This window comes from Spermophilus citellus (assembly GCF_964194105.1).
Source record: "Spermophilus citellus genome assembly, chromosome: 1".
In the NCBI taxonomy this organism is placed as follows: Eukaryota; Metazoa; Chordata; class Mammalia; order Rodentia; family Sciuridae; genus Spermophilus; species Spermophilus citellus.
In genome coordinates, this window is record NC_138182.1 from 223168541 (window position 1) to 223185591 (window position 17051).

General features: G+C 33.8%; 1 protein-coding gene across 1 annotated transcript in view; it reads left to right on the forward strand.

Annotated features, from left to right (window-relative positions):
- Positions 1 to 17051, forward strand: part of HOMER1 (homer scaffold protein 1) — a 134148-nt gene that overhangs the window by 48560 nt on the left and 68537 nt on the right. The window contains exons 2-4 of the mRNA XM_081284742.1: positions 797 to 953; positions 5810 to 5941; positions 10451 to 10543. Coding sequence (XP_081140868.1) covers positions 797 to 953; positions 5810 to 5941; positions 10451 to 10543 — 382 coding nt within the window. The remainder of the gene's footprint in view (positions 1 to 796; positions 954 to 5809; positions 5942 to 10450; positions 10544 to 17051) is intronic.

Genomic DNA, 17051 nt, shown 5'->3' on the forward strand with positions numbered 1-17051 from the left:
GTACTTTATTTTAACAGAGTACAGTCCATTCTTATTATTCATAGTAGTTACGATCTATAAAGGTGTCAGGAACACTGAATGGTCCAGCCAATACTGGACCATTACTTCTGTAGAAAATACAGTGTCATGTTCCTGCAAGCCTCTTGTCATAGCATTTTTGTTAATCAGCACAGAACTTTTCATTTTGTGTATTTCTTATGAGACACCTCATTTAATGTGTATTATTGCTGCATTAACATTGAACTCATGGCCAACAGCACTATTAATTCTTGCCTGAATGAAGTTTATCTAACACATATTTTTCTCCATAAGGTACATTGTAGCCTTCTTGCACCCAGGACCAGAGAGCATTTAGGAACTCTTCAGCACTATGCTGAGGGGCCATTTTAAACTGAAAGCACCAACAATGAGCATAAAAATTCCAAAAAATGTGCTAAACAGATTGCAAAAGGGACACTTGTTATGTAGTATGAGTGCCGAAACAAGAAAGTAGAAATATCGTCTTGTTCCACTTTAGAGGAAACATGCATATCAGGACACTCAGGTTTTTCCACTGTTTTGGGGTCTCAGTGAAAGACTGAAAGAATGCCACAAGTCTTAATTTTGGAGTTACAAGTAGTAGAGTTTAGTGTGTAGGTGAATTCATGTATATACAATCTCTGAATAAGATGGACTATAATGGGGGGGGGGGGTATGTGGGTGTTGTGTTGACTAAACAAAGTCACCTTACAGTTTTCATATCCTGTGGAGTAAAACTGGCTGCTTTCAGTTTGTCGTTTTCTTTTCTGTTATGCAGGGAACAACCTATCTTCAGCACTCGAGCTCATGTCTTCCAGATTGACCCAAACACAAAGAAGAACTGGGTACCCACCAGCAAGCACGCAGTTACTGTGTCTTATTTTTATGACAGCACAAGAAATGTGTATAGGATAATCAGTTTAGATGGCTCAAAGGTAAGTTACTCTAAATAATCTTGCTGTTTTGCTTTATATAGCATAGCATTTCAGTTTTATTCAGATTTTATCTTCATTAAAATATTTCTTTTTGAATTTTCAGAACTTTAAAGAAACAAAACTGATCATTCTTAGGGTAGCTACTTTTTTTTTGTTGTTCACTACATTGCTTGAATTAACCATCTGATGTTGAATTATATGCCACAAATATTCTATAAATTTAAGATCATTCATTCATTTTATTTAATATTCATTGCATATCTCTTTTGTGTCAGGCACTATGCCAGGCAGTGTGAGTAGAATGAACATGATTGAGAATTCTAGGATCTAGAATTTTTTTCATATGTACTTTCATATTAGTTTTTTTTTATTACTACAACAAAATACCTGACACATGCTTCTTATGAAGAAAGAGGCTTATTTAGCTCACAGTTTTGAAGGCTGACAGTCCAAATAGCATAGTTCAGGCTTGATAAGTGCTACCCCTTATTTGCAGTGCTGCTTGGTGATAGCTATGATGGGAATGCACTGGAGAGCAAGTGATTACATCTTGAACCAGGAGCAGAGAGAGATGAGTGGGGCCACGCTAGCATAAGAGCACAACCCCAGTGACCTGAGGACCTTCCACTAGGCCCCATCCTTGAAGGTTGATTAGAACCTCCCTCTAGTCTATGAACTTTTGGAAGAACACAAACCATACCCAAATCATGGTGACTTCTTTAGACTAGTAGGCAGTTAAAAAAAATCCCTGAACCATATGAAGTCTGTCAATAACAATACTAAAACTGACAGTCCTTATCTAAAGACAAGTATATGAACAGAACTTTAAGGTTTTATATTTAGGAGAGGCCAACAGTAACATATAAGAACAAGGACAGGTTGGGTTCAACTTTCACTTCCACCAATTATTGAATATTTTGACTTTGAATAAATTATTTCAGACACCTAATATTTGCAAAATGCCTAATGCCTGGTAGATAGTGTACCCTTCAAAGGGAGGAAAATCTATTTTATCATCAGTGAAATTTTATCTAACTGACTTAGATAAAGAAAATCCAATCATCAAATTGTGGATGTAAAGTGTGTGGAAAGATGAAATTCATTCTCTCCTTCAAGCTTCCTTGAAACCATGGTGGCTTTGTGAGTCCCCAGAATTTTTAGCAAATCACTATAGGAGTTAAAAGCACAGACTCTAGAGCCAGCACAGACTCTAGAGCCATACTGTTTTTGCTAGTCGTGTGACCTTTCACAAGGTGTTTAACTTCTGTGTGCCTCAGTTTTCTCATCAGTGATAAGAAACTAATAAAAACACCTAGATTAGCATTGTTGTGAGGAGGAAATAAATTTAAACCAAATCACAAAGTGTGTTTAGTAATCACTCTAAATACTTTTAAACTAGATTATAGGACCTCAGGGGCTATTTGCAATTTGTGTCTTGTACATAAGTAACATATTTACTTGAATAATTGGTCCTCTTTTCATTTTTACTTGGAGGATTGAAAGGACTTGAGGAAATAGTAATAGTTAATTTCTGTGAGGTGTTATTTAACGAAGAGTTATTTTGCATACTTTGTAACTGGTTTAATGAAATGCAAGAGGTAATGAATGTTATTGTCTCAGGGTTTAGAGTGTGTATTTCTTTTTTAAAAAATATTTTTAGCTGTAGATGAACACAATACCTTTATTTTATTTACTTTTTTTTTTTTTTTAATGTTGTACTGAGGTTCGAAATCAGTGCCTCACATGTGCTTGGCAAGCACTCTACCACTGAGCTATAATCTCAGCCTGGAGTGTTTCTTTTATCTGACTTGTACCTTCAATTTCTGTAATATCTTGTCTCTTGACCCAAACCACAGAAATTTTATTAGATTAGGAGGGTTAAATGGTACGCAAAAATGAAGGTCAACTGATGTAGTTCATATCCATGGAAGTGATTAAATAGATTTCAGTTGCTCACCTTATCCAAGTTAAAATGCTTTGAGTTATTCTCAAGGAAGAAAATTGGTGATTAAAAAAATCCTCATGTGTTCTTCCCTCTGAAGCAATGTGAATTATCCTTTTTTAGTGTTTCCATTTCTGAATATGCTTTGCTGCTTATAATTATTAGACTCAACTTTTTGAAAGATTTTTTTTATTGTTAATTCAACAAAACTAATCTTCTGTAGCAGTTATATTTTCTATCACATTTTCCATTCTCTAGCTACTTTTCTAAACTGATGCTGTTAATTACAGCCGTTCTTACAGGAGGAGTTGTTTCTTGATGAGCACTAGTAGTTTACTTGACTAATGAGTGTTTTTCCCCTTCTCTCTCTCACCTCCTTTTCTGTTCTTCCTGATTAAGGTAAAAAGCCTGTAGGTGTCTCTGAGTAGAAAATGTCATTTATTCTTGTTCCTGTACTGTGCATAAAAAGTTTGCTTTGAGGTTTTCTGATCATGCTGCAGAGACATTGCATGGCTGAGAGCCAAGATTGGGGCACTACATGATCTATAATGACACAGCATTTCTACCTCCTTCCCTTAAAAGGACAAGAACTCCAGGGTTCAGAGACATATTTATTTTAAAGCACTAAATTTTTTTCTTTTAAAGGATTAATAGGAGGATTAATAGTAGCATTCTAATTAAAGAATCTAAGAATTAAGTTTTTTAATTATGGAATTATCTGTTGTTTTAAAGTTTCTCTTCAGCGATTAAAGAACATGTAGTACAGAGGCAGGGAAAGGTTCAGTGGAGATTAAAGTGAAACTTTAACAAAGCAGAAAGAAATTAATATGAAATAGTTAAAATGGGATTCAGTGACCAACAGCATATTGGTCAGTTTTCTTAGATACCTGTAAAGCCTTTTGCTACTCCCACTTTTTGAGTGTTGTTAAGGTCACATGTAAAATGTAAAAATGTCCTTATTTCCTTGAAAATACTCCCAGTTCAAATGTTCTCCAGAGAACACTGAAGGCCCACCAAATACAAATCAATGCCTGCCGTCTGTGTCTGCTTGCCCGCACTCTCCATTACATCCTGGTTTCACAGCACTAAGCACTCTCTGAAATTATATTATCAGCTATTTATTTACTTGTGCATTGACTGACTCCTCTTATTATAGAATGACATTCATAATTGCCTTTCATATTATTGTTTCTCAGATTTCTAGATAAATCTATCTAGAGTGTAACTCAAGAAAAAATGTTGACTAAATGATCCCTTACTGATTGTTTATAAATTTTTTCCCTTTAATTTTTCATTTTATGACAGCTCCACAAGTTAGAATAGTTGTTTGCCACATTTTTACAGTTCTAAAATATGCTGACAGAAGCCATTTTGAACTGAAAAGTAAGGTAGCTTATATTAGTGTGAATATATAAATTTTTTCTGGGGACAAGCGCTCTCATATAATAACAATAAAACATCTACTGACTGAGAAAAGGGAAGGGGCGAATTTCTGTTTTATCATGTTTAATAAGGCAGTTATCCATGTATTATACATTGTTATAATGACATGGATGCCTACATGGCATAACTCATAAATATTTTAGGTTTATGCCGTTATTCACATGTTAAACAAATTTAGCTTTGTTCTGAAAATGTTTGATTTTCTTCCTACTTTTTAATGGTTAATCAGATGGTTGCTTATGAATTTGATAATGTATCTTTTTTTTTTGGGGGGGTACCAGGGATTAAACTCTGGGGCACTCGACCACTGAGCCACATCTTTATTTTTGTATTTTATTTAGAGACAGGGTCTCACTGAATTGCTTAGTGCCTCACCATTGCTGAGGCTGGCTTTGAACTTGGGATCCTCCTGTCTCAGCCTCCCGAGCTGTTGGGATAACAAGCATGCACCATCACGCCTGGCTTTGATAATATATCTTTTTACTATTATTGGAGTCATATTTTAATCTTTATTTTGGAGGTCAGTAGACTATCCAACTAAAAATAATTGTCTTTCTAATACTGACCAAAAGCATGAATTAATATAATTGTTAAATTATGATCACCAAAATTAGTATTTAATAACATGATAAAATGTTAGTTTTTTAAGAAACAGTTAAAAGAGAATGATATTGTCATGACTCTATACTCTTCTATGAGAAAAGAAGTAAAGTTTATTTGTTTGTTTATTGCCTTGAGTAAAGGAAAAACTACTCAATAATTGAAAGTTTCAGGTAAATCAGCTTTGAGAAACCCTTGATTATGGATTTTAGAAAAATAAGCATTATTTTTTTCTTCTGTATTTTCTTTTCCTTTTTTGGTATGTGTGTTTGAATCCAAGGGTACTTAATCATTGAGCCACATCCTCAGTCCTTTTTATTTTTTTATTTGGAAACAGGGTCTTACTAAATTGCTTAGGGCCTTGATAAGTTGCTGAAGATCATCTTGAACTTGTAATCTTTCTGCTGCAGTCTCCTGAATTGCTGGGATTTTAGGCATGCATCACTGCCTGGGCTTTTTTTTTATCGGTATATTCATTTTTGAAAGTTTTTTTATAGAGTGGGACCTTCCTTTTAAATATTTAACTACTATTATGTCTAAAGGCCTATTTCCAATGAATATCATCCAAAATTAATAAATATTGATCCTAACTATTTAAAGGGAAGAAACTCTTTGATATTTTTTAGATTATAGGAAAATTTATTTTGAATATAAGATGTTAAAATTTTTGATCGACAGATGCCATTATATTTATATTATATTAGGTACCATGTTTCCGCATTGTCATTTACAATGCTGGAAACTAGTTCTACAACTATCTTTATATATTTAACATTGAGACTTACAAGTAATTCTAAATTTTTATGTAACTAAATGTTCCTGTGTTTAAATGCCTGTTTGCCAATTTTTGGCTGCTTGTTTTATTTTTCAGGCAATAATAAATAGTACCATCACTCCAAACATGACATTTACTAAAACATCTCAGAAGTTTGGCCAGTGGGCCGATAGCCGGGCAAACACTGTTTATGGATTGGGATTCTCTTCTGAGCATCATCTTTCAAAAGTAAGTTAAAGTATAAGATCTGAGTGAAAATCATCTTCCATTCACATCTTCACTATATATTAGCAAATGGAGAGTATAAAATATAGGAGAAATTTTTTTAATAGTCTTGGAACAACTGTAGTGACTTTACAGCAAGAAGAGATCATTGACCACAAGAATGGGATCTTAAGTAGAATAAGTTATACTCCATGTATGTATAAAATATCAAAATACACTCTACTGTCATGTATATCTAAAAAGAACTAATAAAAAATCATTGGATTTTTCTTTCTTTTTTAAAATATTTATTTAGTTATACATGGACACAATGTCTTTATTTTGTTTGTTTATTTTTATGTGGTGCTGAGGATCGCACCCAGGGTCTCACACGTGCAAAGCGAGCACTCTACCGCTAAGCCACAACCCTAGTCCCTGGATTCTTCTTTCACTTGGAAACTTTATTGTACACATTAAAAATAGCTATCATTTGTTAAGAGAATTTGTGTGGTTAATTATCTGTATAATAGGAAATAAAAGATGAGGATTAATATTTCAGAGGCATTTTGCTCAAAGATTTGCATTCTCAGATGGAGATAAGATAAGGTAGGGTAGACACCAGCCTCTTCTGAATGGTGAAAACTGAAGCTGATAGTGATATAGATTTCAGCTTTTTATATGATAATAGGCACATATAAATTTTTGAGTTCAGGAAAAATTGTGCTTTATCTGAGTGTAGAGTACTCTGAACTCTCTGATGCAATACAGAGTGGGATCCAGTGGTCACATGAGGACTTGGGTAATACTAACCAAGTGAATTACTTTGGCCAGAACAGCCAATAAAACATGAAACATCACCAGACTAACTACTGGAAATAAAGCAGTTGGTCTTGCTATAAGCAGAAGCCATGCCGTGTTCATACCAGTAGCACCTAGAGTTCTTATGGATGTTATACAGAAAGAATATATAAGGAAAAGGAAACAATCTCAGGATATTAAGATGATCAAGAAGATGAATTTTACTCTGCTTTCCAAATTTTGCACCCACCAGACCTAAAGATTTATGATAAAACTGCTGTGTTTGAAGTATTCTGTTAAAAAGATAACACCATGTTTGAAACATTTTGTGTATGATTTGGTGTAGACAGATTCTGATGACTTGAGAATTAAAATTGTGCAAGTGCAGAGTGAACAGGCTCTTGTAGATGGACACTGTTAATATTTACCTTAAGGGGCTGGGGTTGTGGCGCAGTGGTAGAGCACTTGCTTAGCATGTGTGAGGCACTGGGTTCAATTCTTATTAGCACCGTATATAAATAAATGAATAAAATAAAGGTTCATCAACATTAAAAAAAATTACCTTAAGCAATTTATTGCAGATATCGTTCATATTTTTTAAAATGAGCTTTTAGAAAAGCTTATACTTTAGTTAATATTATACATAGTTCAATAGTTGAAATAATCTATTTTGTTCTCCTTTAGTTATAGACATTTCTTACTTAACACTAATGTTTTCAGGTGTATTAATTATAGTTTGAAGCTCAATTTTAAGACTATTTTAACTTTTGCCTTTGTGATTATTAGTCATTCTCTGTACAATGATTAAAACAAATAAGGGTTTATGGTTTTGTTTCTCTTACACATGCCTTATTCCAGAAATATATTTCTGGAAGTGTAGTACAGGTATGAGTTTTAGATTCAAAGTATCTCAACATAACATGGAGCATTGCCCTTCCATCAACAATCCCTTTGGAAAATCATGTTTATTCTAACACATTTGTTGTTACTCAGAACCTTTTTAGAACTTTTCTTTTGGAACTGTCTATTAAAACCTGGAGCTGAAAATAACACACATACTTCACTCCCCTCCCCGCCCAAAAAAATATTCCACTTGTTGAATTTCTTGATTTTATAGTACAAGAACTAAATTGTGGATCGATTTCTCAAGTAAACTTGCACAAGATGATTTTTAGGCCTAAGTAATTTTTTTAAATATTAATTTTTTAGTTGTAGTTGGACACAGTACCTTTACTTATTTATTTATTTTTATGTGGTGCTGAAGCTCAACCGGGCCTCGCATATGCTAGGCAAGCACTCTACTCCTGAGCCACAACCCCCCCCCCCCAGGCCTAAGTAATTTTGATGATGAGTTCTTTGTTACATCTTTCGAATTACTGAGCAGCTAGCTAATATAGTAAAGGAATAGTTTATTAAATTCTGTCAATCACTTCTCTTATTTGGTATTTTTGTCTGAGAATGGCTTTTATTTTTTAAGATTTTTTTTCTCATTAAAGTTAGCTAATACTGGGCTGGGGACTCAAGCGGTAACGAGCTCGCCTGGTATGCACGGGGCGCTGGGTTCGATCCTCAGCACCACATAAAAATAAAAAAAATAAAGATGTGTCCACCGAAAACTGAAAAATAAATATTAAAAAATTCTCTCTCTCCTCTCTCCCTCTCTCTCTCTCTCTCTCTCTCTCTCTCTCTCTCTCTCTTAAAAAAAAAAAAGTTAGCTAATACTTTTAACCAATTATTACTAGTGTGAACCCTGTTATTTTAAGGTAGATTGAATATTGAGAAACATCCCTTAAGCTTCTGGAGGCAAGTCTGATTCATTTATGCACTGGATTTGTAGCTCAAAGAGTGTTAAGATCAGCATCTTGTGAATGTGTTGATCTACAGATTCAGACAAAAATTATGATTTATTTTCCAAGCTACCTTGAAGATTAATTTCGGTGCTTTTCAAACTGTAGGGAACTCAAAGGAATTTATAATCACTTAGATAAATGAAGCAAGCATATAAATATTCTGGTTTGTTTTATTAAAAAACCATGAGTGAGTCAAAGCATTACAAGGGTTTGGAGAATGCTCTGAAGACAATTGTAGATAAGGCCTCTCAAAACAAAGGGAAGCTTCATGATTGGAAGAAATGTATGGTCGCCTAAGGTTGACTGATGTGAGCAGAATTCCAGCTATACTTGGATCATTAGCCGGCTTACTTAAGTTGTATTTGTTGTTATGGCAACTAAAGCCATCATGTTTTTCTTTTGCTGAAAACTAAAGATATTAAAAATAAGCCATAGTATTTATGAAGTTGAAAGGATTTTAAACATAAAATATTTTGCAATGTTAAATTAGCAGAAGAGAAACCATGATTATATAAAGAGAATTTAATTTAATTTAAATTGTTTTTCTTTCATTTCCACCAATGTTTAGACTTTAGCTTTGTATTAAATTTTTTTTTCATGTAAGAGGATATTCTGTTTCATTAGAGAAGTATAGTAGCACATATTCAGTTCCTTGGTCTATCCCCCTGGATGTGGAGGTGACAAGGTTAAAATAAGAAGGGAAAGTTGTGATGATGACATATCATAAAATATAGAGATTTTTTAAAATATAGCTAATAGAACTTAGTCTACCTCATTTTAAAGCCTATTTAAATCCAACAGTTGGAACATCTTGTTTATGTTTAACACTGAGTCACAAAGATTATAGATTTTACAAAAGAATCACTTTTTCCTTTAATGAATTAAATTTTGACTCTCCTCAATCTCTCAGGGCAGATCAGGCCTTTCCTCCCAAAACTTTCCTTCCCAAAACGGAACTGAAATCAGGGCTTGCTTGTGTGAGCCTGTGAAGAAAGCTATAATTTCATATTTTTATGGGAAACTCTAACAGGTATTTAAAGTTACACAGACAATTTAGGTTTTAAATTTAGTTGTTTTGTTACTCTCTGATAATAGTAATATATTAGCCTCACTTCACAAACATTTAAAATGGGTACTATTTGTAGGCATGATGTTTTATGGTTTTCTGTAGGTTTCTAAGAATTAGTATTTTATGAACAGAAATTTTTGTCTTGAAATTACCAATCTAAAAGACCTATGTAGAGTGTATTATCTTTTTCTGGTGGTGTACCTCAGTTGCTTAGAAATATTTGGAAATGAATTTTTATTTGTCAGTTAGTGATAATAGTAAACGTTACTATTTATAACATTGAAAATAAAATGACTTAATTAAAAGCATTTTTTAGTACTGTGATTTTTATAAGTAAGTACTTAAGAAATTCAATTTTCTCAGTGATAAACAATGTAATATGCTATTTTTTTTTTTAGTTGTAGATGGACGCAACACTCCTATTTTATTCATTAATTTCCATGTGGTATCGAGGATCGAACCCAGTACCCCACACATGTGAGGCAGTTGCTCTACCACTGAGCCACAAACCCAGCCCCTAGTATGCTATTTTTACTAGTTTTAGTACATTATTTTTGAGCAACCAAGGAGGTATATAGATAAGCTAGCTGACACCACATTCTAACTTCATTATGTAGTGATGCTTTTGAATGAAAATTTGTCTAAGTATGTTATACACAATGAATGTTTGCTGTAGGGCTTCTTTTTCATATTATAAGCTATAATTGCTTTGAAGGCTACAGTGTTTGTATGTTAATTATTCAGAAAATGAAAGACAAATACAGTAAAATTGGGCACTGTGAGTTTGGCTAATGTATACAGTCTTTATACATTCAGTTTGCAGAAAAGTTTCAGGAATTTAAAGAAGCTGCTCGCCTGGCAAAGGAGAAATCACAAGAGAAGATGGAACTTACCAGTACACCGTCACAGGTAGTATTCATTTCTGTTTTTGTTTATGAACCTTGTTCATTTCAGATGGTGCCCTTTATGCCAGATCAAAATTTGTGGAAATAGCAAAATTAATTTCCAAAGTGGATATAGAAATGTACTTTTTTAGTTAATATCTAATGGTAGACAGATTTTTTTAATCAAAGGGAGTATCGAAGATGCTTATATTTGGGAAATTCTGTGAAATATAAAAGAATAAAGAATATCTTAAGTTCATCAACATTTGAGAGCCAAAATATACAGACCTTAATTTATCTTTACAAAACATTGAAATTTTATCATTGATTTAATGTATTCCTAGCCAGAGGAATAGTAAGAACAAAAAGTTTAATTTCTGTTTTCTTCCTGTGTTCGTCAGTTTTCCTTCACCGTGGCAAAATATCTGACTTAAACAACTTAAAAGGGGATAAATTTATTTTGGTTCCAGTTTTCAGAGGTGTTAGTAGTGTATGATCATTTGACCCTGTGTCAACACAGTGCATCATTGTGGAGCAAACTGTTCCCCTCGTGGCATGCAGAAAGCAAAGAAAGAGAAGTAGTAATTGGAGTCCCAGTATCCTTTGCAAGGCATGCCTCCAATGACCTAACTTCTTTCTACTCTGCCTCAACTGCTAAAGGTTCTACCACCTGCAACATGCTGTTAACCAAGCATTTAGCCTATGGGCCTATAAAATCCAAACCACAATGCTACCTTTACTCCTTTTGTGACAATTTGTAATATTTGTCTTGTGTGAATCATATGGCCCCCAGCAATTCTTGCCCTACCTGATTTACTGTTTTACCCAGTCTTTTTCATTAATATTTTGCCTGAAAAATAGACTTACGGATTCAGCAAAAAGGAAGTTAAATAGGATAATCAATAAGTGATTAAGTGGAATAATGGATGATAATAAACAAGTGGTCATAGCTTTTGTTTGGTTTGAGGGTAACACACTGCTTAAGAGTATACATTTTTTTTGTTTGTTTGTTTTGGTAGTGGGGATTGAACCCAGGGGCATACAACCATGGAGCTACATCCCTAGCACTGTTTTATATTTTATTTAGAGACAGGATCTCACTGAGTTGCTTAGTGCCTTGCTTTTGCTGAGGCTGGCTTTGAACTTGTGATCCTCCTGCGTCAGCTTCCCAAGACAATGGGATTACAGGAGTGTGCCACTTCGACCTCTGAGAGTATGAATATTTGAGTCAGAAGAAGACATGTGTCCTTTTTCTGTCACTTTATGATCTTGGGAAAGTTGTTTAACCTAGTGTGTTTACACATCTGTAAAATGAGTGTTACTTATTTTACAGAATTGATGTGAAGAAAAATATGATAACGACAGTGTCAGGTCATGATTAATAATGTGGGCTGTAGGCCATTCATTCTAAGTATGAATCTTGGCTCCAATCATTACTACTTTATGAACTTAGACAAGTTGCTGTTTTTAGGGTTTTTTTTTTTTTGGTCTATAAAATGTAAATATGAATGACATATCCTTCTTAGAGTTATTGTGAGAATTAAATGGGGATCAGAAAATGCTTAGTATATATTAAATGAATGCTCAAGAAATATGTACAACTGTTCTTGATGATGTGGTTGTAAAGGTGAGGATAATGATATAAAGGAATAAAATAGTATCTGGCACATAACAGTTATCTAGAAAAGACATTTACCTTAATCGTATAAATCCTGAATCAAAATTTCCTGGAAGACTTGTTAAAATACAAATTGCTGAGTCCCACTCACAATGTTGTTTATTTAGTAGGTCTGATATGGGGCCCAAGTATTTGCCTTTTTGATACCTTTTCTCAGAGGATGCATATGCTTTTGGTCTGGGGACCATCTTTGAGAAAAATAGTGCTGTAGGTAACCATTCCACCTCCCTAAAGCCTTGAGATAGATGAAAGGAGTCTGGCACTTAGAGAAGTTAGCCAATTCCCCATTCTTAGACTCTTGAGCTAGGATTATACACTTGACTTAGTATATAGAGAGTTAAAGCTGCGATGAGCCTGAAAAGGGACCATTATAGCAGAGGTTGAAGAGACTGTAAGAAGTCTTGATGAGTTTGAAGAGCAGGTAGAAAGAGAATGGGATAGGAGGACAGGAGCATAAGCTCTCTCACCTGTTGGAACCAAAACCAGTTAATAATCTGTTAATTTAAAAAGTCAGCTAATATGAGAAAGTTAAAAAAAAAGATTCTTATTTCAAAATTTGTAAATTTAAATCTAATAATGTAATTTTTATTCAGTATCTTGATGTAACTACATATGAATGTCAGTTTTTGTCATTTTTTCTGCCAGTTGTTTATTATAATAACACATGCTATTATATATGGTTTCTAAATTCGGTTGCCATAAATTGGTTTGGAACAAATGAAGTTTGCTTTTTGTTAAGCATTTAGTGGAACAGGTGGGTACAAAATTCATAAACAGAGTGGAGATTAACCCTATAGCCCTGACCATCATCGTTTAGTTGGTATGCTGTACAATAGGAAAGGAAGAGCATGGGTTAATCTAGAGAGTCAGATTGATTGATTGATTGATTGATTTTCACAGTGATAGGGATTGAACACAGGTCTTAATGCATACTAGCCAGTGCACAACCACTGAGATACATCCCCAGCTCTGCAATACCTCTGTGGATATTAAAATGGGATTTAAAAAAATCGTGACTGTAGATGGTGACTAAGTATAGGGAATAATTTACAACAGAGGGTTAGGAAATACATCTTGAGGTCTTGGCCCCATCTTCCTTTATGTGTCTGTTTGCTCTTCTGGTCTCTTGGCTCTATCTCTACTGGCAAGGAATCTCAAAAATTGCTAGCTCCTCTTCCAGTTTTTCCTGTCAGAGCCTCTGATTAGGAAAGACTGGGGTTCTCATCTTCATTCAGGTATGAAAAACTGGAGTGGAATGGGTCTTCCATGAATGTTAAATGATAAAGGACCCTGTTTACTGTTTTTGTTTTTGTTTTAAGTGATACTGGGGATTGAATCCCAAGGCCTCATACATGCCAGGCAAGTGCTCTATCACTGAGCTACATCTATAGCCCTCTTTTTTGTTTCTTGAGACAAGATCTTGCCCAAAGTATGTGCCTTCATGCCCAGCCAACCCTGTCTTACTTAAGTCAAAAAGGAGAAAACTTGAACAGGAATTTTAATTTCAGGCTTTGTTTGGATTAAAGAGAAGGTGATAGTGGTACTGGGTCTGTCTAGGGAGGAAGGACAATGATGCCCCAGGTCCCCACTACTCCATCTCCCAGAGTTGGTCATCATAACACCCTGAAGACTGGTCCCAGAGTGCTGGACACATTAGTTTCTTTTTCACATGATTTAGAATATTCTTAGTTTTTTATTTTTTTCTTTCTTGCCATTTCATAAATTGATAATGAAAAAGAATTCTTAACAATCATTTCTTGACTTTTATATCTACACTTGGGCTTTTTAATTTTTTTTTAAATGATCTGGACATGTCAGTTAACCTTCTTAATATTCACTCAGATTTTAATTTCCAAAAATACATTTGTCTTTATTTTGACTATCATTTTTCTTTTTATGATTGTAGATTATTTGTTTTGGTAGGAAGTATGGGGAGAGTTTCCCAGAAACTGTGAGAAGCAAAGTGAGACATGAGTGGTTTTATTTTCTCAAAATAAGATATAAAGATAATAGAGGCCTCATTACATTAGATCTCTTTTTGTTTACATTTACTTTTTTTGCATTTTTCAATTATCAGTGTTGGTTTATATATACATATAGACATGAATACAGACACATGTGTACATGTGTGTGTGTGTGTATATCAAACATTTTAATTGATATCATGTAAATATCAGCCGTATTAGCTTAAGAATTTCTTCCGAAAGAGCAGTTATCCTTTTTTCCACAAATTTTGTACTCTAATAATTATAAACCTCAAGTTTTTTATTTTAACTTTTAACTCAAAGATATAAAATGCGGTTTGTGGACAGAGTAGAGTATTTTTTAAAAGAATAACGAAAGTTGATTATTCAGAAAATTAGCACAAACTTTAGATAGAAAAAGAACTAGATATTTAGAATATGTTAAATTAAAAAACAAATTTCACAGGGCTATTTTCAGCATATACACAATGTCTAGAAGTTTTCACAAAACACTTGGCTATTCATAGACTACTTTTGTATAGTTGGAAAGAAAGGGGTTTTTATTTTCCTGTTATGCTTTTATGGAGCCTTTTCTTGTTCCCATGGGCGCATATTAACTTTTTTTTTAAACTATGCTTTGAGTAGACTTTTTGTTTTTCATTTTAGGCATAATTATCTAGGATAACTAAATATCTCTTTAGTTAACAATAGTTAATATTCTAGTTCTCTGAAGAAAAGTCTGCTGCATTGACATGTTGAAATTATTGTAATCTCTATCCCTTTCATCTTCCCCTTCTTTCTCACTTTAATTTGCCTCTGACAGTGGTCATCCTACTTCTGCAGCATCAATATTCATAGCCTTCCCAGTTCCCCTGCTTCAATTCCATTCTGTTTATTTTATCCTGTAGAAACAGGAGTATTTACCCCAGAAGGAGGTAAAAATGTTGCTCCTGTCCCTCTCTCTCAATCCTAATCTCCTTTCGTCCTCCTTGTTCTTTTCCATTGCTTCTGGAAAATTCTTAAATCCCTTAATTGCTAATCCTAGGGATGCCCTTTTAGTTTAACAAGGTAATTTGTTTGTATTATCATTTCTATTAAATAAAATCATGGCCAACTTAACTGTTTAGTAAGTTAAGACAGCCAACCTTGATTGACTTAGTTTGCTTTGACCTGTCTGGCAGGGGGAGGGGGGATTGGGGGGCAGACCTGACTTATTAATACCAAAGATGATAATCTCATGTTTTTTACTGACTGCTTAAGCTTTCTCTGACTAATTAATATGGCCCATGACTGACCAAGAAGTGTAGTCACTTTGTGGATATTGTTCCTATTATTCATCCAAAATGATTTGACTTTGTTGTAAAGCAATTTAATGTTGTCATACTATACTGTAGACTTTATTCTCTCATGGTCTGTTAGTTAATGGAAACAAAAATAATTTAGGAGAAAGATTTAATAAAGAATAACATTGAAGGTTAAATAGATATTCCATTAATAATTGAAAAATGGATAAATGATAAAGTGAAATTAAGAAACTGTTCTTTTGCTTTGCCTGGTGGTGCTCACCTGAAGTCGAGCACTTGGGAGGCTCAGGACAGGGAGCATCACCCTAGCCACATAGTGAGACCCTGTCTCAAAAAAAGAAAAAATTCTTTTTCATCATTGATAGCTTGTCTAATTTATAGTTTATTTAAATATTAAACAGAAATCACATAGTAATAGTAAGCCAGAAGTCCCATAAAAGAAAAATTTATCACAATTAATATTTTTTGCATGTTTTTAGCTGTTTGTGTACATTTTTAAAGTATATGGGTTATCATAACCTAGATACTGCTTTATATTCTCATTTTTCTGATTATTAGCATTTTCCTATATTGATAATATCTAATTTTTTTATTTCTTTCAAATTGGCAGATTATGATCATATCTAACCACTCTGTTAGACAATTAAGTTTTCATTTTCTACCTCACTATAGATGAGTATTTCAGTTGAGTATTTCAGTACTGCCCAGGTATCATAAGAGGTTCCCCAAACTGCTCTTTAACAGCCTGGTGCTAGGGCCTACTTCTGGTTAACAGGTTTATCAAATTATCCTTCATTCTGGTTTCTAATAACAACTTTGAGTAATTGGATGATAGCAGACATAAGATTGTCAAATTGAGCTTCATAATTTATTTTCCAAAGTGATAAATTTACTTTGACAGACAAATCTTGATTAAAAGTAAAAAAAAAAGGGGGCTGGGGATGTGGCTCAAGTGGTAGCGCGCTCGCCTAGCGTGCATGCGGCCCGGGTTCGATCCTCAGCACCACATACAAACGAAGATGTTGTGTCCGCCGAAAACTAAGAAAAAATAAATAAATGTTAAAATTCTCTCTCTCTCTCTCTCTCTCTCTCTCTCTCTCTCTCTCTCTCTCTGTCCCCCCTCTCTCTCACTCTCTCTTTAAAAAAAAAAAGTAAAAAAAAAAAGACAACTTATGACAAAAAATAATTCTGTTATGAACACCAATTTAAAAAGCTGAAATGTATTAATATCTTGCATGATTCATTATAGAGGTATTTCTGGTTGCTTTTCTAAATAGCTTTGTAGGAATTGAAAAACAGGGAAGATAAGAAAATTTTAAATTTATTGCAAATTTCATTCTCCCCTTTGCCTTCCCCACTTCTCTTCTCTTCTTTTCCTCAACCCCTCCTATTGCCTGCTTCTTCCTCCAAAATAAAATCATATCTCCTTGCATTTTTGTGCCATTTTTTTCGGAAGTAATTTTTTGTATCTTTTTTTTTTTACTTACAATAAACCAAAAGTTTTTCATTTCTTTGAAACTACATTTCTAATTGTTTACATTTCTAAATTGTATTGTGTTTCAGTGAGTTTTCTTATGAGTTGCTTTG